General features: G+C 37.6%; 1 protein-coding gene across 3 annotated transcripts in view; it reads left to right on the top strand.

Moving 5' to 3' along the window:
- The window catches only part of PTPRN2 (protein tyrosine phosphatase receptor type N2), a 661,189-nt gene that overhangs the window by 145,968 nt on the left and 487,284 nt on the right, over positions 1-27,937 (top strand). For all 3 annotated transcript variants that reach the window (XM_074574140.1, XM_074574141.1, XM_074574142.1), the window contains one exon: positions 24,301-24,414. In XM_074574140.1, the coding sequence (XP_074430241.1) occupies positions 24,301-24,414 (114 nt within the window). The remainder of the gene's footprint in view (positions 1-24,300; positions 24,415-27,937) is intronic.

Below are 27,937 nucleotides of genomic sequence, written 5' to 3'. Positions count from 1 at the left end.
GGAAATAGAAAGGCAGGGGGAAGGGAATGACTTCTTTAGAGTTGCAGTCCTTGCATCCCAAGACCTGCCAAAGTGGCCGTCTTGTTCTTAGGGGGCTCCAGCCGGAGAAGTCTCTACCCAAACTTACAGAATCGCTCCTCTCTTTCAACATCACAGGCACAATGCTGCCTGTGTCAGAGCCGCAGGCAAACTTAAATAGCTGTAGATATATAAAGGAACAAAGTGAAGGAGTCTTTTGAAGCCCAGAAACCACTTTGAATAATTTAGGGATCTTCCTTATCATCCTACTGTTTTCGTTGGCAGTTTAGATGTACAGATTCAGTGGCTTAGTTTGTCGGAAAGAAGGCAGAGGTTGGGTGAATGAAACAACTCGAGTTTGGTTTTGTCTGTAGTTCGTTATGCACAACCTCTTTCTCCCCCTGTTGGAAATAACCACCTTTTCCCGAAGATTTTGGGTATTTATGAATTATGAAGGGCACTTAACATAAAGGGTTTTTTTCCTGAATGTGTTTATTGTAATGGTGCTGAGCTCTCAGCCAAGCAAATTTATGACTATAGATTTGCATTTTGCAGTTTCGTGCAAATGTCTTATTTCTTGCAAAATACCTTTACTTACGGGGTGTATTTTGTACTTAAAATTCATAATCTGTCTTTTACCGAACAAAGCGAGAATGCTGTTGGAAAAAAGGTGCACAGAGGTTTGAAATATTCATGTAGGTCTAAAAATGACTACTGACTTTTGTTTACTATAGATTGCATTGGCTTTCACAGAGACGAAAATTGGCTTTTAAAAGAGAAACCCAAATCCCTCTGAACGCTTCATTTTGGGAAGGAGGGGGAGAACAGACACTGTCTGATGATTTGTTTTCATGAGATGTCTGCATTAGCTCTCAAATTACAGAGCTGATTCGATGGAAAATTGCAAGAGGCTGCTCATTTGTGACTGACCCTGCCATCTAACAAGAAGATAGACCTTAGGCATAATTGGGTTGATGCTGATTTGATCACACACACAAAAAAAGCTTAAAATAAGACTTAGATCTGCAGAAGCAAGGCGATGCTCCGTCCTTAAATTGCCCCTTTTGTTGGTTGTCACAGGATTTTGCTACACTGGATGACTGCTTATTAGAAATCATATGCCTCGTTCAGTGAATTGAAGATAAAGTTATTTTTATTGATGCTTTGCGCAGCTGTATTTTTTATATATGTTTGGGGAAAGTATTTGCCCAACATCCTACCCAAAGAAATGCCACATACTTTACACTGTGTATTTTGAGTGGAAGCAATACATCCAGTGAGATTAGACTCACTGAAAACTTGTCACCAACACTTTTTCACTTTTTAAGTAGCCTTGTATTCAAAACAGGTAAAATATCAGTTTTGGCTAATGAAGGTAACGTGAATCTTGAATAGTTTATGGGGAATTGATACTATGGATTTGTTTTCCTTTTTACTGGAAATCCAAGAATGCATGAGACCATGAGTGGAGAGATTATCTGGGAAGGAAACGCGGTGCTTATTTCACTGTGTATCTGCATACGTCTTGGAAGACAGATCTTGATATTCTGTGCTACTGCACGTATATGAAGACGGTATATCTTGGGTGTATAATCTTGGGTGTCTGGGAGACTTGTGGGGGCAGGGCTGGGTATATACAGCAGAGGATGAGTGACGACTTGGAAATCTGTGAGAGGTGTTAATTCGGCACCTCTCCAAGCTGGTCTTCTCTGCTCCTGTGGAGTACGGCCAGCCAATTAAACTGCCTCCACTCAGCCACCGGGTCTTGCTCGGACGCCCATGTAGATGCACAGGATTGTAATTTGCAACTGCCTATACAGGTGAAAATTCTATCCAAACACCCTGCTGCTTAAGGACCTAGATTTCATCCTTCCAAAAAGGTTCTTAATTATTTGGGAGGCTCACTACTTGTGCTAATAATGGGCTTGCAGAAAGACATTTTGCATGAGGTTGAGAGTATTTTGCTCAGAAATCTGATTAGAGATATGTGGAAACAAAACATTCCTGTAAACATAAACTGATATTTTAAAGAGCTATTATTCTGAGTCCTTATATATCGTAATGGAGAAGACTTTTTAGGTTCATTCTAACAACATCCGCAGCAATGCTGCAAATAAGTTTCAACTCTATTTTAGCATAGCTGCAGCAAGCGTTGCTGTGTTTGTGACAGTCTCCACCCTTTGATAAGGGAGTAAATTTGCATGGCTGAGTTAAGCCCTCTGAAAATAAGGGCTTACAATGAATAAAACACCAATGTACTGTACCCCTTTAATTACCATAGTTCTAAGACAGCATAGTTATAACATGTAATTAAATTTCATTGTATAAATGGAACATGGGCTGTGGTAGGCACATCTTTCATCTTTTGATGTATAATGACATTCAAAATATTCTCTAGTACTCAGTTGATAAACAACTTGAAGAGTCAGGGTCTACGGAGTAGCTTGTTTGATTTAAAATTTGTAAGATTGGCACGTGGTCTCTTTTGACGATACTGCATTCTGATGTGATCCATTTATCTAATGTCATTAACAGTACATGCTGAATGTACAATTAAGCTTGAAACTGTCAATGTCAGTGGCTGTTAAAAAAGGGTTGATAAAAATGAGAAGAGGAACCGCTGTTTTGTAATAAGCATCTGTGTTGCTTTTAAGTCAAGAAAAAAAAAATCAATGAATTTCAATATATTGCTGTCTTCATTGCCAATGTAATTCAATAAATATGTTAATTCACTTTTCTGAACACTGAAGAGAGTTGAGAGCTTTTTGTGTCATTTATTTTTGTCAGTTCTGTTTTTCATGGGTTTTTTTGTTGTTTTAGTTAGACTTACAGCTTAAGTCTAGTAATAAAAATGCCATTAAATTAAAATAGAGAGGACATATTCTATATCTCAGATTTTTAACAAACTGTAGGACTTTTTCTGTATTTGCTTGTTATCTTTGAAGTAACAAACCAGCAAAGAATGAATGTAAGCTTTTATCATTAACAATTCTCTTCCTGCTAGAACAAAAAAGGAACAGTTTGAGGATCAACAAACAATGCAATTTTCAGTCCACATGCAAATTTCAGTGCAGAACTTTCTTCCTGACCACGTTACTGGTCTTTACCATGAAACATGATTGATAGACTTCATCTATTTTAATCCTATTTAGGAATTTCCATGTTCTGTACTTGCATGAATCAAATACGAAACGTTTCTTTATGAACTCTTCGACATAATACCATTATTTGGTAGTGAATTATAGACACTGATGTGAGAAATACCTGTGTTTATATCTCTCTACAAGTGTTCTCTTGCTTTGTGATCGCTACATCTGTTTTCTAAAGAAAGTATTGAACTACTGTTGAGTGCAACCATATAGGAAAGGCACGGAAATCACGCTAACTACTGTAAGTACCTTTGCTATTGCGGTTTCCCGAAAAGCTAGTGGGTGTGCAAGTACTGGAACGGAGATGCCTACTTGTGAGCGTGCAGAGCTGCAGGCTCACGTGTGTCTTTCCGACAGCTCGGTCACTGTATTTTGGAAAAGATGGAGAGGTGATTGCTGAGTTGAGTCGGAAGGAGTGCCTGTGTTAGAAGCACGGAATACTCTTGGGAGCATCTATGTATCAGACTTTTCTTTTAGCCTGGTAAATCTGTTGAGGGACACCGTTATTATTGCATCAGACCTTTTCCGATTCTTCTCCCTTCATGTTTTCCTGATTAATCTTCTAAATAAGAGCCAAGAAACTTAATAAGATTATCAGAATTTTTTTTAGTTTTTTTTTCTTTTGCCTACTTAATGGCTGTGGCTGCTCACACCGCATGTTACTAAAATATCTGTCTGGAAGTAGTTATTCAAAATATGGCTTTGTAAATGGACAGGAGATAAACAAACAAAGCTTCAGTTCATAACATTACCCCTCACCCCTCAGTTAATATTGCAGGTAATAAAGTAGCAACAGATTTACCAGCCAAACCAAATTCATGCCGATCAAAGTTTTCAAAGGAGACAATCCTATGGCTCTGTTTATGTTTTCCCTTGATTTTTATAAGATTGATATTAACCGAGGTGAGTAATCATTAGAAAAACAGAATTACTATAACTAAAATAAAACCCACTTAAAGGACTTGATGCTGAATAATCTCCATCACAGTTTCCTGAATGAACTGACACACAAAACGGTGGGTCTGGCAGCAAGTATTGTAAACACAGCAACAGAGAGCGGAGAAAAGATAATATTGCTTATATTTAAAAGGCAGAGAGTATGAGTCAGGCAAATGCAAGCCTGTAAATCCGTTCCGAGCTGAATGGGAAGCAGACAGTATAAATCTACCCAAGGTGATTGTACCAGTGGCCTGAAAAGGTTTTCTTTGTTTTGACCGGTTGTGTTTTTGAAGAACTTTCTAGACAGGAAATGGTGGTAATGGCATCAACTGGACTTCAGTAAAGCCCTTGCTTGGTCTGTATGGGAAACTGTTATTTAAATTTCCAAGTGCAGACACTATGAAAGGAATGATAAAGTGAATACTGTGTCTTACTAGAATATGGCAATGGGTAGCATTGATGAGAGAAGTGCTTGGACTGAGCTTTTTAATAGAATTTCTGAAGAATTGATTTTGTAAAAGATCTCACTCTGTATTTTTATTAGTGACGTTAGGACAAATATTAAGAAAGGGCTGAAAGAAAACTCAGCTGCTTTCTGGATAAAATGAGAAGAGGAATATTGCACTGAAAAGAACGTGTAGCTCTGAGAAGTAGAATGACAGAGAGTCAGACGAACGGTACAAAGTGAAAGGTTGCACACATCCATATTATGATGTTGCCATGAAAGACCATGGACAATTTTAGTACTCCTCTATCTAGGCACATGGAGGCAGAGATAAACAAGTAGCAGTGTATATAACCTCAACAAGAGATCCCCTGGAATACTCATATGGACTTTTTCTTTCAAATGTATTGAAGAAGATTTAGTTGAAACTGGAGTGCGTGCATAGAAAAAGAGGCTGGTAATGAGATTAGAGAATGAAGCCTCTCCTCAGTGAGGAAACTAGAGGAGGACATCCTATTTAGCCTTGCAGATTAAGCTGGAGAGATGATACCTGATATGCAGATGACAGCTGATGATGCAGCTGATCTCTGTAAGTATGCTATTGACAAAATACCAGGGAGAGAAAAGAGCTATTTAAGCTAAAGGCCAGTATTATCATGATAGGCACTAGTGACTCATCGGTAGGTTCAAATTTAGAGGATCCTTCCAAGACTTTGGGCTCTGGAGCCCACCTTTCAGACCTTTCAGGTAGAAACTTCGAAGGATAAAGTGAGAAATGCCTTGAAAGTGAAGTTTGATTTTTTTTTTTCAGAGTAATTTTGATGTGCAACATGTATTAGAGGGAGTTCCTTTCATTCTTATCCTATATTTGGCTTTAAACTTAGTTGCTAGCTTGGTAAACCACTACTGAATAATATTTTCTTTGAAATAATGGATCTCAAAGGTTTTCACTGTTAGTGCTTGATTCCACTTTACTAAACGAAAGAAAAATCAATAATATACTGAAGAGTAAGATTTTGTAAGAGGTTGTTAATTTGAAAAATATGGGTGTTTTTATTTGAAATTCGGTAAAATACATAGCAATGTATTAGAGTCTCTGTGTTTAGACATGTAATTTGAGAATTTTTCTCATCTTGAATACAGGCTTAGAACGTATTAGGCTTATTTCTTATAAATAATACAGGTTTTAATTCCTTTTTCTGTTTTACCAGTTACGTCAGGCTTTTATCTTCTTTGTATTCATTTTCAAATAAGCACCTTTTCCCTTCTACCCCCATGTTTGACAGAAGCTGTTTGTAACCATTCATAAGCCAACTTAAAGCTGTCCTTCAGATTCCTTCCTGAAATTCTCCTCCGTGAAGCATACGAAGTATAGTCAGGGAACTGGGCCGTGCTTAGTGTTGCCTGTCATTCTGGCTGGTATTGACAAGCTCTTACTTGTGTATCCATATCTGAATGCCATAAACACTAATTTATGAATGTAATCTGTCTGGGGAAGAGTTTTTAAAATTACTATTTTATTTTATACATATATGTAATATTAAAACATTATATGCACATATAAAATATAGTTACGTGTAAGTATATATATATGGATGTAATTTTTTTTATATGTTTGCATTTCATACATATTCTCTGAACAATTACTGAGGCTGCTAGGCACTACTATGTTACCAATAATTAAAACTACTGGTGTAAAAGACATGCTGGAAGACTTGTAGCATATGATACGATCCACCTGTGACTTCTGCTTTGTTTTGATTTATTTAATTCTGACTTTAACCACCATGTTGTGACACTTATTCCCTGAAATGGATGCACTGATGGCCATTATTAAATAAGTCTCATGTTAAACAAAACTATGATGGTCATACTTTTAGCCATTATTTTTTTTTCTATAACAGATTATAATTTTTTACCATTACTTGAAAGTGATACGATTATTTGAAGGAACGTCCTCATGTTCTGTGTTTCACGTTCACTTATAGTATCAAATGCTCAGACCAATGGATCTTGTTAAATCAAGAATAAACACTTGATACATAAGCATAGTGCATCCAGCTGATTTGGCTGTAGCAAGTACTTCTCTCTGAAGTGATTTAAAAATTAACTGTTAGAACTGACTATGATAAAAATCACAGAAAACCCGTTCTATTTTTCTAAGAATAAAAATAAGACTTGAAAATGTGTTTGAATACACTTAAATAACTATATTTAAGAACACCCCGCTTAATGCTATGAAATTAACAGTCGTTTTATTCATTTGGAATAGAAATGCCTTCAACCTTTTAGGGAAAGCAAGAGCAAATTACAGCCAAATTTTCATTTCACAAGTCATCTTCATCCAGGATAAGCCAGGGCCCCAAGGTCAATTCTTCAATTTGGTATCCTATTTCCATAATGTTATTCTGCAGTGTACTTTCATTATTACTGGAGCAGTGCTCGCTTTCCTATTAGTTTTATAAATGGCTATGTTAATGCCTTTTTGCAGACAAAACCACCTTTTGTTAATATCCCAGTGGATTTCTTAAGGATTAAAATATATTTTTAAGCAGCCATTGGTTCTATTTATATTTTTCCATTGATGATTAGCCCTTGTCACCTACCCAAAAAGTCGCATTGTTCAAACAGAGATCGAAGCAGTTTTTAAGAGGATGTGTTGAGCGATTGACTTGACTGACAGAAAAGAAATAATTAGAAGCTGAAAAGTCTAAGAATCTTTGTAAAATTTAGTAATAGATAAAGCAATGCAACAGTAGGGGGAAAAAAAGGGGTGGGGGAAGAATGTATTCTGGCCAGGGAATAGCCTTTTGTTAAGGCATGGAGTTCTACAGATAAAACTGTTTTCTTTGTCTTTCCTGTGCTGTTAGTGGTGATAAGGTACCGGTTCAGCTCAGCTGGGGTACAGCTGTTACCCCTAAAAACTTGCTATTTTGTTTTAGTTATTTTTAGTTATATTTAGTTATTTACTCATACAGTGGTAATATATACATATTACATATAATAATTTATCCAAGACAAAAATGGATGGAAGATGTCTGCAGGGTTCAGTAGTGTACAGCCTGGCTAGGAGGATTTGTGTTTACTGCACAGCCCAATACTGAGTGAGAAGCTCTCCACAGACCTTACGTACAGTGGAAAATACCGGTTGTTGGGAGCCATATTGATGAAATTTATTTTTCTGGGGTGTCTTTTGATAGGAAGATAAGTGATTTATACACATAAAATATAAATTTGTTCAAGAAAGTAAGGTGAAAAAGCCATTTATTGATTACCTTGATTTTCCTTGGTCTACTTATCTTGTAAACACTGTATAAACGTTCTAGTAAATATACAACAAAATCCCATTCATAGTATCCCAGTATTCTGTTTTGCTTGGAAGCTGAACCTTGGAACAGACTATTTCAGTTGGAAGGGACCTACAACGATCATCCAGTCCAACTGCCTGACCACTTCAGGGCCAACCAAAAGTTAAAGCGTGTTGTTTAGGGTATTGTCCAAATGTCTCTCAAAGAGCGACAGGATTGGGGCATCGACCACCTCTCTAGGAAGCCTGTTTCAGTGTTTGACCACCACGTCAGTAAAGAAATGCTTCCTGATGTCCAGTCTAAACCTCCCCTGGTGAAGCTTTGAACGACTCTCACGTGTCCTGTCACTGGAACCCAGTGAGAAGAGCTCAGCAAGGTGTGCTATACTCTGATTTGGAGCAAAGGTCAGAGGTCCTTGAAGTGATGGAGACTTGAACTAGCAGCCCACACTGTACAGATGGAACCAGTTTAGATCCTAAACATATTTGCATGGTCTCAGAAAGGCTTCTTATTAACACACATGAAGGAGAACACAGTTGTAGTTAAATCGCTTCTAGACTTCCTCTGCATGCATTTAGCTAACTCTGGTGCACCTGCTTTTTGGGCTTTCCCAAAGTGTCCTGTTCCTAATTAGGTGCTGGTGTGAGCACCTGCTGTTGGAGATACGCTTGAGGTTCACCTGACCTCAGATTAGGCACTCTGCTGAGTCTGAGTTAAGAACTGACAGTCCCTCCAGAGTCAATGTGGAGAGGCACTTTTGCAGAGTGTAATTCCTCCTACCTAAAATTGGAAATATCTTCTAGATGTACTTCCTTCTCTCTCGGCGAGTCTCCTCTTGGATACTTTCCCTGTAGTGTTCTTTATTTCTTCTAAAAATCTCCATAGGTCTTGTGGCTTCCAGTGTATTCATGCTGTCTATTAGTTAAGATACTTTATATTAAAAACTGTCAAAGAAAGGAAAGCAATTTCATACAGTTCCCAAATTAATGACAGTCTGCTTGCACATTGGTTGCTTTCTGTTGGCATCTGGGTCCTAGTACAGACTGCCATTCTTAATCATATTTTAATTTTCAAATAAATTGCTTTCATTATCCTTTCATTTACAATACCGTGTGTGCATTACTGCTCATTAATGTTTGTCATCTACTTTGCTGAGACTGGGTTTTTAAATAGCCATGGTTGCAATGCAGTAATTAAAGATGATCCATGTTGGTTTTGTAGAAATTATTCTGAAGCCTTCTTAGGAAAAAAAAAAAAAAAAGAAAAGGAAATCCAAACCAGAGTGCTGTTGAAATCAGTTCCTTAAATGTATGGAAGCAGCTTAGCATAAGTGTTTTGCCTGTAGGTAAAACGAGGGCACTTCTAATGGTTCTACTAGAATGATGTCTAATGATGGATCTGTGTGGAGACTGTATTTCTCTGTAATTACTGACAGGCCTGTTGTTTTGAGTATAAGATTTTTATTCGCAACATATAAAGTAAGAATCTTCTCATATTGCTCTGCAAAATTTTTATTCCAAAGTCTATTTAGCATTGTTAGCTTCTATTAAGCTAATTCCTTCGCCCCTTTTTCCACCCCAGATACCAAATACATGAAGGTACTGAAACAACATGACAGGTATTTTAAAATCACAGTTTGAGGACAGAACCCCTGTGGGACAGAAGTCAAAACAGCGGTAACCTCTGCCCTGATTTTGGCCTACCCATCTTCCCTAGGTGGTACATCACAATGTGTATCTGCACTTGCGATTAGTATTTGCTTGCCTATGACGCAGCCTGTATGACTGATTTTATGCACACAAAACTGTAGTTCTCCATATATATGCTCATCTGATATTGTTATTCATTTGCTTCTTAAGTGTGTATGCTCAGCTTGAATATCTGTCCCTTAGGGATCCTGATGTGTATGTTCAAAAGTAATGTCACTACTGATACGGCACAGAAGTAAAGGGACAACTGTAAAATATTAAAAAAGAAATTTAAATAGATTTTTGATATATTAGTTGTTTTTCTTGAACTAAAATTTTAAGAAGCCACTTCAGGTGATGGACACGTCCTAAAATAGCAGCGCTTGGTCCCAGGAGTTGGTGGAATCTTCTTGATGGGACTGAAATCTTCAGTCCTGCAATTGCTTGCAGTGCTTCTACGTTGCACTGTGTGGTCATGGCTGAAGAGGCCTCTTATTTATGTCAGGGTGCATTTGCTTCTGAGATGAAAAGGTGAAATACTTTCTGCCTCTTTCTGTCTAAGCCATCATTGGCTTTTAATGAACCTTGTCACCTCTCCATGACTGAGAACTTAACACCCTCTACCTGGCTCAGAGCAAAAAGCAAAAGCCTTAAGAACCAAAATTACTGATGTTCAAGTTTCTTGCTACAGTTTATATATCTACGTGGAAGTGTAGTGGAGGGAATATATTTGAAAATACGGGTTTTGTGTGTGTGTGTTATCACACTGGTTAAAATAATGCTCCATAAATGATTCAAATAGTAATGATTTCAAATAGATAGATTCAATTTATGATAAATCGATAGATTCACATTAGTAATAAATGTATAACTTTACTTATTTGAGTGATAGAAGAAAACTCAACACCTCCCTATTTGAACACTCTCTTACTTTATTGTTGTACTCAAGCAACTCAAGTTGAAGTTGGGTGTAGCACCTCCTCGTAGTGTTCGTTAGCTGAAAAGCCAAACTGGGTGAAAACTGATAGCAGTACCTCAGCTAAGGTGGAATCCACAGAGTGTTTTATAACTTGTTCTTTTGTTATGGCTAATCCATTCATCAAGGCCTTGTGATTTTATTCCTATTAAGACACATATCTGTTCAATTTAATGATTTAGATTATAGTTTAGCCAAATCACCTTCAGCATGTGCCCCTCTCTCTTTGTTGGTTCTGGAGGAAACCTGCAGCAACTACAATTCTAACTTACCTCTCAGATCTCATATGCAAGCCTTGGTTCAAAAACACTTTTCCCTAAAACTCACAGCATTTAGTACAGAAAGAAATGTTCCTTTTATTTGTTGTTAGAAATAATATGTTCTCTTATTTGAAATTTGTCTGTTCTCCTTAATGATGAAAAATGGAAGGAGGTGACTATGTGGAGTAGTCGATAACCCTGCTCTCGGTCACCTAAATGCATTGTCTAGATAAAACTGCAGGTTTACTAGTGAGAGTGTGGTGAGTATATCTCAGAAGTTATTTTTCAGCAAAAGAAGACAACAAAAACGATGCCTTTGTGAAATGAATTCATCAACCCCATCCTAAATGCAAGAGAGCCCGTAGCCATATCACACTGTGTCATGATCGCATGAGACATTTCAACCTAAGCACAATCAGTACTTTGAAATCGTACCTGCATAGGAAACTTCAGTGCCAAAGAAAGGTGCGTTTCTGCTTCAATACATGATATTCATCCTATGGGCTCCATAATACAACAAGGCTTTAAAATTTCCTGAAGGATATGATATGATACTTGCAGTGTTTTGCAACTGCTTTTAATTTTTTCAGGTTTTTCTAAAATTTTGGAAAAGCAAGAAGGCCATGGAACACTGAGGCTGCAGTAGAGACAATTGCTTAAGCAAATAGTTATTTTTAAGCATGGAAATATTCCCAGTAGCATCTGGGAGACTTGCAATTAATTTCAATTTAGGCATGTGCTTAACAGTAACTGAATGCATCAGAGTTTGTGCAGAAAGAGACTGGGTAACACGACATCCTTCAGAAGTACTTGCAACCTGAGATGCTTATAAATATTTGCCTCAAATCCAAAGCTGAACTTTGTGTGAAAGACAAAGAATTCCATGAGTGTAAAATTTGTTGCAGGATATTCCATCCCTTTTCTGGGCATGGGAAAATATGTCAAAGACAAAATTTTCAGAGGTCGTAGATCTCTGGATATGGTGACTTTGGGATGGTTAATCATTCTTTGGGGTGGAACAAAGGTAAACAAATTTATTTTCTAATTTGGGGAGTATATCATTAGTTTCTCTGACACAGCGAATATGTCTAAGCATATTCTCTTATTTATTTACCACTTTTTCCTGTTGTGGGTAATGATATAAATCTGTATGTGTTGATTATAACATGAAAACACAATGGCAGTTACAATTCATCATAATTCTGGATGGCTCCAGATTTAAATTTTGGTAGCCAGATATTCAGAAAAGGTGATTACTCTAAAAAAATCACAATCAGAAGAGACGCAATAAGGCTTTGCTATTGCTGCTCCGCTACACGAAGAGTATCAATATTTGAACAGAAAATCGGAATCTGTGCGGAGATGAAGACAGGAGCGAGAAGTAGTAATACCGTTAAAGAAATGTAATGTTGTCGGTTTTGCATAGATTGTCTTATTCTGGTCATGGTTATCAAGGCTTGAGGAATATCCCACCTACTGTGAGAAGACATCCCTCACTGCATTAAAGCTGCTGCAATAGCTTTAGAATAAGCAGCAAAGGCTTGCTTTTCGGTAATGCAATAGGGATCTGCACAACCCTTGTCTCTCTGTATAAGAGGTATCAGTAATGTCAGTGAATTGCCAAGGACCTGCCAACAATGTTAAAAAAAAATATCTTGTTCATGTAGATATATTTTTCTGTTTGTTTTGTGATATTAAAATAAGCAGAGCAGAAAATGATATTTTTTTTTTTTATTTTTTTTTTTGCATAACAGTCACTGTCCAGATAAGGTGAGGGCTAAAAGATTTCTCTTCTTCATACCACATAATATGCCATTTTCATTTTGTGCTGCTTATAACCCTGAGTGTCATAGCTTTCTATTCTAGTCTGAATAGTCAATGAAACATTATGAAGCCGATAAGAAAAGCTGGTCCCCGTTACTTGGCAACGGCTGTTAAGCAGAGCTGAGTGCTGTTGATTGAGGAGATTAGCTGCCATAGATAAACCTCCTCTTTTTGCTGCCCTGCTGCTTATCTTTCCACCCATAACAAGTTGCACCAAATATGACAGCAGTCAGTGGCAGAATATGAACTTTGTGGCAAATGAAGTTTGTGCAAAAGACTTGGGGTGCTGACTTTAAGATCTTGAATTTATTGAAATTTGCAGGTTGTTTTCTGGATTGCCCTTTGGGGGGGGAACATTTTTATTTGAAAGGGTGATCCTCCAGAGGTGAGAGAAATGAGTTGTCTTGTTCCTACATTGTCCATTCATAAACACTGAAAATAGTAGCAATTATTTTTAACAGTTGTCTCTGGCTCCTGCTCTTAGTGACAGTGAAGAAATAAATGATATACACTGTAAAATTACTGCAGTTACTAGATATGCTGAAGCCGGATTGAAAGACAAAAATTTTACTATTTTGTTTGATGCCTTTGGGAGAAAATGCTATTGCAGATTAAACATGGATGCATCAAAAACTGTTTATATCTGTACATGGTTTGGGAATCTTTCTAGATTCAGTATACCCAAATTACACGTCGTCATAGAAGCATTTTTTGGACTGGAAAATTAGTGTTGAAATATGGCTAGCGATAGAAGCTGGTGGCTTTTTCCTTCCTTAGGATTCACCTTTCTTTTTCCTCTCACACGTTTAAAATGTTGGTTTCTCCCTATGCTTTCATTAGTGAGTGTGCAGTTCTGTTTACATTCTTGCCTTTGGAGATGCCTTTGGTGACGTCCATACGACCACCCTGGAGCTGCTGTCCCTTTGCAAACCTTTCTGCTGGCCAGAACGGGAGCGTGGGCTTGCCCGGCTGGTAACCGGGGAATGGAGAAGCACCGGCAGAAGCCTGAAACTCTGAGGTGACACGCTTAGGAAAGTGGTCTTTGTGCAGAGATCCAGGTGAATAGTTATCCCTCTAACAGGTGTCATAAGTGCAGCAATATTATTTAAATGTGTGTTACTATTTTCAGTAATCCAAGAGAAGCTTCAGCATAACAGATTTTGGGTAGAGGCATTTTCCTTCATTTAGGATTGCAGTCTATTTTGTTAGCTCTATCAAAACATGCTAAAAAAAAAAAAAGTGACAATTTCTGCCTGGAAGAGCATTCAGCTGGATTATAAGAAGAGATAAAAACCAGATATTCTATTTTCTGTGTAGTTTCATTATCCCAAGCAAGAATCTGGCTCTTCATAAGCAATATAGTATGAGAGAGAAATTTAGAAACGTGCAGTATGGAGCTCATTAGTAAAATATTATTTCAGTGGGTATTTTTGCTGATCCTGTAGTCCTGGCTTTCAAGTTGGTGGTTTGTTTTGGTTTTTTTGTTTTTTTTTTTTTTTTTTTTTTTTTTTTTTTTTTTATTTTGCATCTTTGATGAACCGCTATTTCCTCCTTTTGTAGCATGAATACTTTGTTCAAAATTATTCTTATTTATTCTCTCTTCTTTTAAGAAGTATATATGCTGAGTATACAACTTCTGTACTTAACCATTCAAATTGCCGGGGAATCTAAAGCTGTGAGCAGCTTAAATTCTGCCCCCAAACTCCAGTTAAATAATGGCTTTTAATTGTATAAAGTATTTTAAAAAGCACATTACAACTTAGAATTATGCTCAAATGTTAAATATTTCCTGTAAGTTTTATGTATTCTGTGAATAAAATAGCAAGTAATTTGGGGTTGCGCATTTCACATGCATTGAGGGGTCTCTGCGCCTGTTGCAAAAGCAGAAAAATCTTGCTTTTCAGGGCCATTTTTGTCATAATTTCAGACATTGCAAGTCTTAAAAGTTGTTATGAAGAGTAGCACACAAAACTGAGGAGAATTAAAGACTTCTGAAACTGCTCCCAGTCCTGTTCCAGATCTCTGTTCCCATATCATTTAATCTGTCTGCGGGCTTATAGAGACAAAAGATCATCCTCTGCTCTGAAGATTTCTGCGCTGGAAAAGGCATTTCACCGTAGGGCTTTTTCCAGCCCGTGGATAATCTCTTTTGCTTCTCTTAATGTCCTTCCCAAAATTTATCGCTCTTTTTAAAATTTGGACACCAGAACTCTGTATTCCCGCGCTGACCTCATCAATGCTGCATACCGAATGACATCATCTCCTTATTCCAGCTTTTCGCTGTTAGGATCGTATATCCTCCAGGACTATTAGTGCTTTTGCCCTGATATTGTCTCAGACTGGACACTGGGGTCTGAACCAAGCAAGGAGGACTGTAACGTCTCACGGCCTTCACTTATTGACGTTAGTGAAGCTGTGGGCGGTGCTCAGGCTCCGTCACACGGTGGGGGGACAGCTGTGGCTGGGCCTCTAATTCATTGTGAAAGAAAAGACTTTTCTCATTGCAGCTTCTGATAAGGTGGTCCTGGGTATGTAACATCATAATTAGCCTATTTTAAAGCACAGCTTGCTTGAAGACTGTCAGGTTTTTCACGCTCTCCAGACTGTTCAGCAGAAACTGTTAGCATCCCTCTGTCAAAGTTTGAGGTGAGGTTCTCGGCTCTTCCAGTGCCCGTGGATAAGCTGCCAGAGACACCTCGATGTGCTGTGGCTTCTCTAGGCGTGCTGATATTTCATACTCCAGCAAGGTGCAGAGATTTCTGAGATAGCACCAAACAGTTTTAATCAGTCCACAGGGTGCAGCACTCTGTGAAGTTACCCTTTTTTATACGAGTTTCCCCTCCCCTTCATAAAGGAATGCATTTGAAATCTCTGCTGATGCGCTCAGGTTGGCATAACATAATTTTCCATAACTTTTGTAATACTTTGCAGCTAGGGAACAAGAGGGAGATCTTTATTGCTATAATTTCATGCATGTCTGAAGTCAATTCCATTTAGGAATAAATTCAGTAGCTCAGATTACAGAAATAATCTGCTGTCCCAAAAAATATTGTCCTGCAAAGATCTAGAAAGTGTCAGGTTTGGCAAAGGTCAGAAATAAACCAAGTTTGCTCTAACTCTTAGATGCTGCATCTGATGAATATGAATGGAATGGTCATTAGTCATGTTTTCACAAGAACACTGTCTCCTGCAAACCCGTAATAACTAACTCTTAAAATATAAGTTCTTGGCACTTAGACAGCACGAGTTAAAACTTTCACTACTTTGTTTTTAATACAAAATGAAAATTAATGCAGAAATCCATTTTGCTGAACATGTTTCCTTGCAGAGTTATTTTTGCCTTGGGAATACAGATGCAAGAGCAGCTACAGTCTGATCACACAGTGAAGACATTGCCAGCACCAAAGTGGTTCTTGGCACCAACCGAAAATGTAATGGGGATCCTTGAAGTGACTGAAGTACATCTCAGTGATACTTGGAAAATTAGTGTGCATAAATAAGCATTAGTATATTTGCATCTCATTGCTTTCATAAATAAATTCCTAGTCCCTTCAGTAACCTCTGTTCATAAATGCACATTAAGTAAAACCAGAATTGTTCATGTTTCATCATTCCCTATTGCTCTGGCTTAATTTTAACCAGTGCAAGCAAGAGGAGCTCCATTACTCTTCCAAGAGGCAGTTGAACAGCTTCAGAACAGTTTCTCTCTGCTTGAAACTTGTTCTGATTCAGAGTGTTCATTTTTGTCTTTTCACTCCATTTCTCCCAATAATGCCATAAATAATTAATCAACTAGGTTGCATAAACTTTTAGGCTTTTCCCATAATCGGATAGTTCAAGGCTTAAGGATCTATGTGGTTACCTCCTTTCTTTGCTTTTTCTTGGAACCTTTCTGGTCTATTCCTATCTTTCTGGTGGTGATGTGGTCAGAATTTGGTGCAGTATTCTGTCTTTCTTCTGGAAAAAAATAGCTTTTTCTAGATGGGGGGTGGAACAGGGCTCAGATTTCTCACTAATGAGATAGCAATGTAAAGTGTAAACTTACGTGTTAGTCTTGCAGTCCGGTGACTAAATATGCTACAGAAAAAGAGATAGCTTTATTGTAAGCCTACTAATACTTGACTTATACTTGAATTTAAAGTATTTTCCCTCTTGGAGGAGGATTTTTGGGTTTAAGTCTTTCCTCTCTTTTCTTTCATACCAATATTGACAACAACAAAAAAAAGGAATTGCTGTTCAGATGATTTTGATTGCAAGCTCTTTTTTCTTAGAGATATCATAGCTAATATTGAATATGTCATTTTGCTTAGAAAATTCCTATTAATGTATTACAGTTAGAGCTTCTTGGGTTTTTGTCAAAGGTTTTCTCAAGTCTGGGTTTGTCTCTGAGATCAAAAGCAGAGGCAGATGGCTTCTGTGGCTTACAAACTGTAGTGGTCATCTGGATGTGGAAGATGTTGATTCAGTCACTGCTTTATAATCCTTTTTTGTTCTCATCATGGAGCCAAACCCCACAGCTTTCATTCCACATAGTTACCTAGGCTGTGGAAAATTCGTGTTTGGTTCTCTAAGAAGTAGCGTGCTATTTAAGCATTACTCAACTGGAACATCAGCTCTAGCAGCAAAAATTTAAGACTTCCTTTCTTTTCATCTCTACTTTTTCCTTCCCTCCAACTCCCCCCTGCCCTTTCCTCCCAAGGCACGGCCATTATTGCTGTGGCTGGGAGGCCTGCGTGCGACCTGGTAGGACTGAGGTTCGTTTCTGTTCTCTGAATGGCAGAAAGTAGGCATTGAAATCTGCACCTCTCATTCTCTTAGCTGAATAACCCAACTTAGGGGCTTTTTGGAAGCAGGGAGCACCTCTTTTCATCGCGAGCCTGCTATCCTCTTGCTTTGTTAAAATGTAGCTAGCTTTTTCACCGTCCTTTCCTTCCCTCCTTTCGCTGTACTCAAGAGAGAGCAGGATTTTTTAGTTACTTTCTCTACAATTTACATATTTCTGTTGTAACTTAAGAAAACCTCGCAAGTGAAAGCATGCATAATATTTCGGGATCGTACAATCCACCACTTAAATTGGCAGGCTAGCACAGAAATAGTTCCTGAAATGATATTTCCCGTCTGTTGAAGGTTATATCTTTTTTTGATGAAGGAAGAACAGAGTCCTCCAGAACTTGCTCTCAGAGTTACTCCTTGAGACAAGGGGACTGTAAATCCCAGAGGAGCTCTTTGCTCTCAGACGTGCCTCGGGATGATTTGGATCTTCGCAAATCCCATCCCTATCACAATGTTTGCACAACAGCTAACGAATACTGCTGTTAATGGGAGCTTTTATCTTTTAATGCTGGCACTGTCATAATCACTAACATCCCATCCAAGTCTTCCAATCAGCAAAAACGTATTTTGGGGTTTAGGTTTTGGGGTTTTTTTTGGTCAAAAGCAGACGGGCCATCCACATTTTTCCTTTAATATCTGTGTCCAAAGATGCGAGGAAAGGCATTAAATCTTGTTACAGTCCTTTTACAGGACTGTTAGGTGGTCTGGCTTTGAGCAAAATTTACCAAGTTACCTTTGCCTTCCAGGCAGTGGTTTATTAAGTAGCTGAGGAAAAGTGTATTTACTGGACTGTTAGTAAGAGTATCCACTGTATTTTCTTATTGGTTAATTTATTTTTTTTTTTTAATTTTAGAACATCTTATAATGTTGTTTTCTGTTTCCTGTGGTGCTTCTCTTAAATCTATCACATGAATCTACAAAAAATGTGCTTTGTGTTTTATTTACAGTTGAGGATTTACTTTTATTGCACAATGTTTCGTGCCTTACACACTAGCAAAAGCAGAACGCCGCCACATACGCTTTTTAAAACAATCTGTATGCACTTTGCTTATTTGTCTTAATAACACATTACTTCTAGAAAAAGTAGCTTAGCCTTTTTTTTTTTTTTGTATTGCATTTCTTAATTCTAAATAACTGCCTTAAAAACTTCCACATGCCTATCAGCCATATGGATAAGGAAGGCTGAGGGTGGCTGTGGCTGCAGAGCTGTGTATTCCAGATGATGTCAAATGGATCCGAAAGCAATAAATTTCGGTGGTGAAAAGCGTGTGCTCCGGGACCGACCTCTGAGCACCAAACTGGCCACTAGATGCCACTCTTACTGCTCCGAAATGGAAATAACCAAGGACTACCGAGGCTGCACAGAGATAAGCAAAATAAAATGGTAAAAAGGTTTTAAAAGTTTAACACGGGGAGATTGCCTCCTAGGAAGGCTGCGTTCTCCGTGGAGCGCTGCAGGTTTGGGATGCAGTTAACCGTGATTGCAAGCAGCAGCTTTTCTGCCGGACTGCTGCAGTGAGGCTTGTAAGCATTGGCTGTTTGAAAGCATTGGAGTAATATCTTCAAAACATTGCATGAGAAATGACACTGTAGAAGCCACTGTTGCTCTATCTGTGTGATCTCCACCTCACTTGTTAAAGAGAATTTAAAAGTATAGGTATAAATTATGAACAAATCTTTTTTAATAAATGGAATATTAAAAATATGCCGTTTGCTGAAGAGCTTACTTGTAAATGTTGAATGTGGCTTTGTGGACTATATCTTCTGAAAGAAGCCTCCTGGTATGCAACTTATGTCCTCTTCATGGAACTGTAACATTTTTTATTTTTTATTTCTTTTGGAAAAGGATTTTGAAAACAAACACCATACTGGAGAGAAATAGTAGGGAGAGAAGAGTAAAATACCTTCACAATCTCCTTCATACTTCCTAAAACATTTAACGTCTGTGACCTTGAAGTGCAGTATCATGAGACTTTTGAGATGCAAATATGGTTCCCATTGGAAAATGATTTAATCTTTCCAGTAGGCAACTCGGGTTATAAAACATCAAGCACTGGCCTTTTCATTAGTCCTGGACTACTCTTGGACCTTAAAACACCTTAAAACAATAGCTGGGGGAAGGACTGTGAAGTAATGTCCATATTGAGTGAGAAGAAACAATCCTTTTTTTACAGAAGGTTAAGTTGCTGAAGAACGATGCCCCCTGAAAACTCTGCAGAAATATTAGAGAAACATTAGAGGAAGTTTGTTTATGCAAAAGCATAAATGATACAGTCAAAGGTGGCAGCAGGTGCCATTTCACACACTGCTGGGTCTGTGGACTTTCTTGTTTAAGTTACGACACAGGAACAAGGCATGATGCCTACAATATGGGGAAAACCTTATGTTTTATACAAAGATCTACTTTACAATTTTTTAACAATAGTCAGGTAACCAGGATAAGGAAGCTGAAGTGTTGGTCGACCCATGTATGCGAATCCTGTCACGTTCTGGAGAGCCACCGCTTCCTTTCTGGCTGCTGCAGGAAGTTTGAAGAGCAGAAGAACTGGGTGCTTCAAAGCATCTGCTTAAAGGCTCCTTTCCAAAGGTCACCTGTCAGCACCATGTGAAAATTTCACTGCATGTAGATCTAAATAATTAATTGCTGCAAAAGACAATCTTTTAATTTACATCTATCAAGCTTTCATTAGCCTGCAGACAAACTCCAGTGTCTCTACCAGTCCTCGTAGCTTTGCTCAGTAGCAAAATACACTCAGCAAGAACTCATGCTTTTTTTGCTGGTATTATTCAAAACTGTGCCAAGTCTTGTATACATCTCAGTTTCAATTGTCAGATTAGCCATACTTGGTGCTTCCAGGACGGGATATGTTTCTCTAGCTAAGGACAGCTTATTATACACTGGGTTTCTTTTGTAGGAAACACTACTTAAAATGAACTGAATGAACCAGCTGCCCATGACCAGTCTTGCCTTCAAGGTGAAGGTGGTCACTCAGTGCAAGTTTCCAAAGACTTTTTAGTAGCTGTTAAGCACATGATGCCTGTCTGTCTGAACCAACTGAACCTGTTCACATAATCAACTCTTCAAAACTGTGTTTCAGACTATAGCTTTTCATGCTCTCCCTTCATATGATTCAGTACATAGACGTCAGTCACGAATGTAACGTGGTGCTTCCTTCCTCAGTAAGTAATAGAGATCATAAATGTCCACTAATTCATCGCAAATGGGCAATAATAATGAATTAAGATGGGAATTTTCCATTTGTTTGTATCCCTTCCTCAAAAATCATCCTTCCAGAACTTGTGTTTTGACTTTTCACTGTTTAATCCATCAGTTGCATTTTTTTCACTAGAAGATGATAAATATTCAGTGTAAATACATGTATCATGCTCCAGGATATTGTCTCTACTAAATCTGTCACTATTTGAGATCTTTTTGGGCACCTGGGTTACGTTAAATTTGTGTCTTTTGATGTTGGCATATAACTTTGTAATATATATTTGTCAAAATTCAAGATTTTAAATAGCAGCTTGTAAAAATTTATGCTTGCATTTTTTTTTTTTCTCAAACATTAAACCTATTAGTAAATAGCCAAATACAGAAAGAAGCATCCCACTGTCTCCTTGGGTATATTATTCTTCTGTTTTAGTCACTTCTTTGGAAACAAATGTAGAAGCCGTCTAAAAGTCAACATTACCATGCTGTTAACGCAGATGTTTCCAGGTCTAAGTATAACTTATAAGATATTACTATGGAAATTTCAGATACTATTTGGTAACGGTTAGCAAATGATAGCACTTTAATAGCAACCATATGTGTATGTTGATCAGTTGTCTCAACCTTTCCTCATTCTGGGCATGTGTAAAGAGCAGATGTCTTTTGCATATTACATTCCTTCTTAGAATACAATTTTAATCAAAGTTCAGTATGAACACACTCTTCATGGCTATAGGCATACAGTGGATGGTGGTTATTAAAGCATCATTCATACTTTGAACTTCCTCTGCCGTATGACATTTACTGTAAAATCTGGGAGCTTGTCCATTTTCCTTTTTGCTTCATGACAACTTTGGGCAATTTGCTTCTAGCAGCCCTCGTTAGAGGCTGCTGGAAGTCAAACGGGTGCATGAAAGGGTGCTCGGACACCAAGGTACTGCAACATCACCCTGCTCCAGCGTTGGGGGCAGCTGGTCTGGAATGACACAACATGTGTTTACTCTGTGTAAAGATCCCGGTGGTTTTGGATAGTCCATAGCAGACTAGAATGGACAGTTTTTAAATATTAGCTGTAATTTAAGCGAAAATGAAGTTTGTGCTGGACCAAAGCCATTATTGAATTTGGGCCACATCTGCCAAATAGATTTCTTAGAAAGAAAAAGAGAGGGATCTTTTACAAATATTTTTTTCCAAAGTTGCTCTCCCCTGCCACTCGTTCCCCACAATCTATGTAATTTTAAGAAGGTTTAATTTAAAGGTACCCTGAAAATTGAACTCTCAACCTCAATTTAATTTTTTAGGTTTTAAATTGTGCCACAGAAGCCTTGCAATCAAAAAATAAAAATTAAAAAAAAACAACCCCAAACCAAAACAAACACAAATAAACCAACCCCAAATAGAAAAACCTGTGCAAATTCCTACTTTTTTAAAAAAAACTACTGACCTGAACTAAAATCTACTATTTGCACAACTCCAGCCCAACTGTAATCCCCACTATAAAGACCCTCTGCATTTTAGAGATGGTATTTGCCAAGCGCCCCTTGGGGCATGCTGCTCCCTCTCAGCTCTCCTAGTACCGCGTTTAGCAGAGCAGAGCCCTATTTGTGATTGCAGCCTCTTCAAAGCTTATTATGCCCATATTTCAAGTACAAAAGCCAAAATAACTTGCAGTTCCTCCCTAAGCAGTCCTAGTGTTTTGGGGTAGATTGTATAATGCAGCTCAGACTCGTGCTAATTGTTGATTTTAGAATTTAAATAGGTTTTGTTCTATTCAAAGGCGGTAGGTTCAATGTTTCTGAAAATTCGGTTTTTAGAAGAACAGGTTAAGTCTCTTTTAGAGTTTGTGAGTGAATTAGCTTTTGAATTATCTTTAAATGATACTTAATATGAAAAACTGTAATTCATGCTGCGTATGTATGCGTTCCTGGACTCTAAAATAAGGTCATAATTGTTTTTAGGGTACGTTATCTTTAAAAAATCATGGAATGTAAGTAGTTTATATAAACATAGATACTGTCCTAATTATTTGTGGCCAGTAGTGGTGGTATTCCAAAATGGAACTGGCTATTTCAAGTCATGTTTCATTTTGAACAATCTTGTTCGTAGACCTTAAAATGTTCTTCTGTTCCTGTCTGAATCAAGACCTTCTTTATTCCTGCTATCCATCCATTTACAAGTGACTGATATTTATATACTATGCTTATTTCCAACGGAGGTGAATATTTTAATCTGCTGTTAGGCTGCTTTATACATCATACGGCAGAAAAACAAACCAGATCTGTGTATGCGGTTTCTAAAATAAACCTAGCTTCCAATAACAAAATTAGACTCAGAGGTAAGTTTTTAATTTGGATTAACTTAATTTGGCAGTTGTAAGTGACAGGAGGATTGGAAAGGCAAAGAAAGCAAAAGTTGGCTAATTTCAATGAGGTATTTGTGTTTAACAGTGAAGGCTAATAATGCCCTTTTTCTGCATCCTGGATTGTTTTATTTTCTTTTATGCCATTATTTGTGTTTCGTGAACAGCTGGGCCAATAGTTCCCATTTGTAGTCTTTTAGCTCTGTGAAGCAGCAGAGAAAGTAATGGACGGTTGCAAATTAATACTTACCGTTATTTTCTGCTAATCTGTTGTAACTATCCTTTTTGAGCATAGATGTAATATCAGAGCAGAAGTAATTACTGTGTTAAAACTAGTACTGCAGTAGAAGATTTTGCTAATTAAACTTGTTGCATTTAAATTGCTTCCTTTGGATCACTATATAGAAGAGAAGGGTTTTGAACAATAAATGAAACCACTTTCTTTTTCTGAGGCCTGGAATTGCAGATGGTCAGATTGTATGTGAAGCACCTAGGCTCTGAATTAGTCTTTTGTATGAAAGGGAGAAAGGTAATTTGAATGTTTGAACTCCCTGTTCCTCCCACACATACACAGGAAGCTTGTCTCAAAATGAACAATTCTCTAAATAAAGACTAATAAGAAGCTAAATTAATTAGAAGGTGTGATTTGAAAAGACATTGATGAGAAGAGTCTGTCATTTTAGACAAATGGAATGGAGCTAAATAAATTAGGCCACATTAATATCTCATTGTTCTGTGAGCAGCTTTCTTTTATTGCATTCATTAGAGGGTACTTCTTGAAATGAGCCTTTACTAGCCATTACGGATTCAGTTCTCATTTACCAATGCCTAACACACAGCTCCTGCATTAAAAATGTTTCAGCAAATCCTCATCGTTTCTGCAAATTAATATTTATATTTCTGGATGCTGCACTTTTCATCTGCAACATAGTAGGCACTGAGCATTAATTTTTTTTCCCCACTGAATAAGCTCCCACTGAGTAAAGAAGTCTTACATTAAAAGATTTGGGAGCAGAAGTCTGAGATTACTTTATAAAATAAACTGTATGCATAACTTGTACAATAGAATCTTCCTCCAACTAATATTCTTTCCGGTATTTATTTATTTTGGTAGAAAATACCCAGTCCCGTGACTTCGGTAGTCCTTTGATAGCTTTTTAAAGTGTCTTTTAAAAGGTTCCTTCAGTATATAATTAGGATACATTGGAAATGCGCATCTCATCACACATTTCTTCCTCTCAGAAAATGAAATGTATATTTTTCCTTTTCTTTTTCTCTCTCCTGCAGATGGAATATTTGGGAGATGTCAGCGAGTGCCAGTAATAGACATCTATAAATATGACATTTCACCCCCTGTTCTTCAGCGCCTAAGGATCATCCTGGAGAAGCTCTCACACAGAGGTACAATAAAAACTCTGGAGTAGGGTTAGTTGCACTGGGGGTTACAATTATTTGGTGCTCCCTCTGAGGTGACGTCTTCAGAAGTTTTCAAACACAGTGTGTTTCAGGCCCAGTAGGGCAGACTTTATAAAAGTAAAAAGCTTTATGACTCACTGACTCTGCAACAAGGACTTGGTGAAGCAATTTCAGGAGAGGTGCTTTCTTTTTGTGCAGTGCATATCTGTGGCTGATGCTCCATACAATAAAATTGCAGCATCTATGAATAGTGGTGTCATATAAATAAATCAGCAGGAAAGGAAAATAATTTGCCGTGTATACTTTTGCAGGGTGCGTGAGTAGAAAACATGCAACTTCCAGCAAGGTAGAAACAGTTCTTGACTTTCCAATTAATTCATATAAGTAGAACTGCTCTGATTTCATTAAAGCAGCAGCTACTGTGTTCCTTTTAATTTTTATTCAGCTTTCTGAAGTTAATCTCTGTGCTCTTTCCGAAGACGAAAAGGATGTTCTAGCTTCTGAATGGCATAACCTGAACTAACAAATCAAAATTTGGATAAGCAAAAGCCAACAGGGTGAACAAACTTTAGGTACTAATACATGAAATATACCTCTGTTGTAAGCAGCTGCAGGACGAAGAAATCTTTGCGATCCAAATTGTTCCAAAAGGATTGTTGGAATAATTAATTACAGTTAATTTTGCACTTGTATCATCTGTGTGGGTGTTTGTTCCTAAATATTTTTCTAGTTACAGTCTCAGTTACAAACTACTAATATTGTATTAGCATGATGCTAGTTTAATTATGAGAAAAAAAAATATTTCTTGGAAGTTCATGCCTATACTTAGAGACTGGACTTCTAGTTTGGAAACCTCTCATTTAGAGGATTCAAAAAATTTCAGGGGATTTATTTCCTGTCCAGCAGCCCATCCAAATGAAGCGAACTTGACAAAATTTGATTGTAGTAACTCCTGGCTGATTAATGGTTACATGTGAATTGTACTTGTGGCTCTTTCACTTGTCATTTTCTAAAGGCCAAGTTATGCAGGAAAATTTATGAAAATACTGTTTAATCAGGGCAACATTGCATGAGTTGAAAATGTAATACCTGCTCTCTGGATATAGTGAAGAAGGGGGGCAAAATTCATCTCACTAAGGCACTTACATTGATGTATACATTGATCATGCTTGCATGGACAGTCAGCACTCACTCACGCTGCTCCAATATTGGTGGTGAGTCCTATGTAAAGATTCCTCCACAGGGATGTCAGAGGTGAGACCTGCAGGAGACCCATGCCCTTGTGGAGGGGCAGATATAGGGGCTGGTGGGATAGCTCAGGCCATCTCAAATCTTACTTACCTGTCTCCACCTCCCTGACTACAGTAAGATTTTGGTTAATTCAGCTGAATTCATGTGACCTCCCCCTACTAAGTGCTTCTCTGATGAATAAACAGACCTTCCCTAGGATCTCTGTTATCAGCAGCCCCCCTCCCTGCATGTATCTGTTGCAGTAAACTGCAGTATGCTTCTTTTAAGGAAACTTGGGCATTGAAATTTGGACTTGTCTCATATTTTTTCATAGCAAGAGAATAACAAGGAACACACAGATTGAAAACGTGGTGGAGAATGAAAGTACTTTTGCTTTTATCCTTCCTTACTTATGACATTTAGAGGTACATACACAAATGTGTATATGCTTTGAACTGATGTAAAACTTTTGCGGGCAGTTTTTGTGGCCTGTGGGTATCCCAGTGATGAGAATCTTAAACATATCTGTAAAAGATAATAGAATGCTAGAACGCCCTTGTTCAAATGATTGATGTGATAAAATCACTTTTTTTTTTTTTTTTCCACTCTCAGTATCCTTGGCAAATTCTGAAATGTTTAGTGAGGACAGAAATATGGAAGGAGTAGAATCAATACAGGCTATCAGATTAATGGATTACTGACATCAGGTGGCTCGGAAAGAACACTCTACAGTTTGCTGGTGCTATCAGATGTAATACATCCAGCCCTTAGGTCATGTTTGCTGGCTGTGATGGTCACTTGCACAGTTAATGCTCTTCTGCAAATTGTGGGCAAAACATTATGACCGTTTCTGCAGTATAGATAAGCAAGCATTGGCAAGCATTGGCAAACAAAAGTGTTCCAGGTAGCCTCAAGAAAGAACTTCACTTTTTCAGAGGTCTTATTTCTTTTATGTACATAATACCCAGTTTGTGTCCTTTCCAAAGAGTACTGGCTAGCTCTGCTTGGTGATGCCCGGCTTCCATAGGAGGGGCAGGGAACAGCATCTCTTCTCTCCTTTCTGTAAAGGGCGGGACAAACTTCTCTTGGAAGACTGTATAGTAGGTCCCACAATAAGTAAAATTTTTAATAATCTCTATATTGAGCACTTTCTGTTTTTATTAGACAGATATACCGTTAAGGACCAGATACTTTGGAAGTTATTAACTTGAGTGGTTTTCTAGGTTTTTATTTATTTATTTATTTATTTATCTATTTATTTTTCTAACATGACTCGGTTTTTCTTTTTTGTTTCCTTCCTGATGCCTTCTTGTAGTATTACTGATTTCCTATTATTTTGTAGCAACAGTCTGTTGATATCTATTGCCATAGGATTAAAAATAATAATCCCTAGAAAGCCTTGTAAAATTTATGTCCTCTCGCTTTGCTATTTGCTGATCACTTCTAAGTCATACTTGCCTGTATTTGAATCAAGGTCCAAATGGAAGATTGTATGGTCAGGTGCTATAAAACAAAGGACAACATGATATGAATAGTAAATATCATTTGTGATTCTGCCAGCTCAAAGTGTTTACTACAATAGGAAGCATACTACAGAGGCTTGGATGAGTGACACGCTTGATGTTAATCTGTTTAATAAAGGACTTTGACTAAAATTGAATTCAGGTTTCATAATGATATAGTTTTTATGTCTTCTTTACACATTGAGCCTATCTTTGTCCACACTATCTACTAGTAGATTGATGATAGAAATGAATGCCTTGGAATATTAGAGTTTGCTACAAAGAAATGATCTGTTAGCATTCAAATACTCCTGTTCATGGCATTTTCACTCGCTGTCCTTGAGTTGGTCAAATCTTTCAAAATACCCTTCAGGAAGAATATTTTCTGAAGATTCAGTTTTTATAAATGTGACTATCTATATGGGAAAAGCCCTTCTCACAGTTGCTGAAACATGATGAATCACTTTCTGAAATTGGTAGCGCTATAATTTATAATTTATGAGGAGTTAAAACATTTCTCATTGTCTGATAAACAGAACAGCCAAAACGATACTGTTTAGATAGGACTAAATCATTGGAAAAGGGGAATGAAGGAAGTATCAGCACAAAGGGGTGAATGAGTAGTGCCTGAAGGAAATGGAAATATTTATCCCTGTGGTTGATCTTCTGCGTCCTTTTGTCCAACTTTAGAGAAGATACTTCTTGGAATATACCAAGGATGATAAATCAACTATACACTTCCCGGTTTGAGCTAAAATGCATGAAATAGTTTTTTA

This window comes from Larus michahellis, chromosome 2, assembly GCF_964199755.1.
Source record: "Larus michahellis chromosome 2, bLarMic1.1, whole genome shotgun sequence".
Lineage (NCBI taxonomy): Eukaryota > Metazoa > Chordata > Aves > Charadriiformes > Laridae > Larus > Larus michahellis.
Note: the sequence above shows the minus strand (reverse complement) of the source record. Positions and strands in the feature narration are given on the sequence as shown.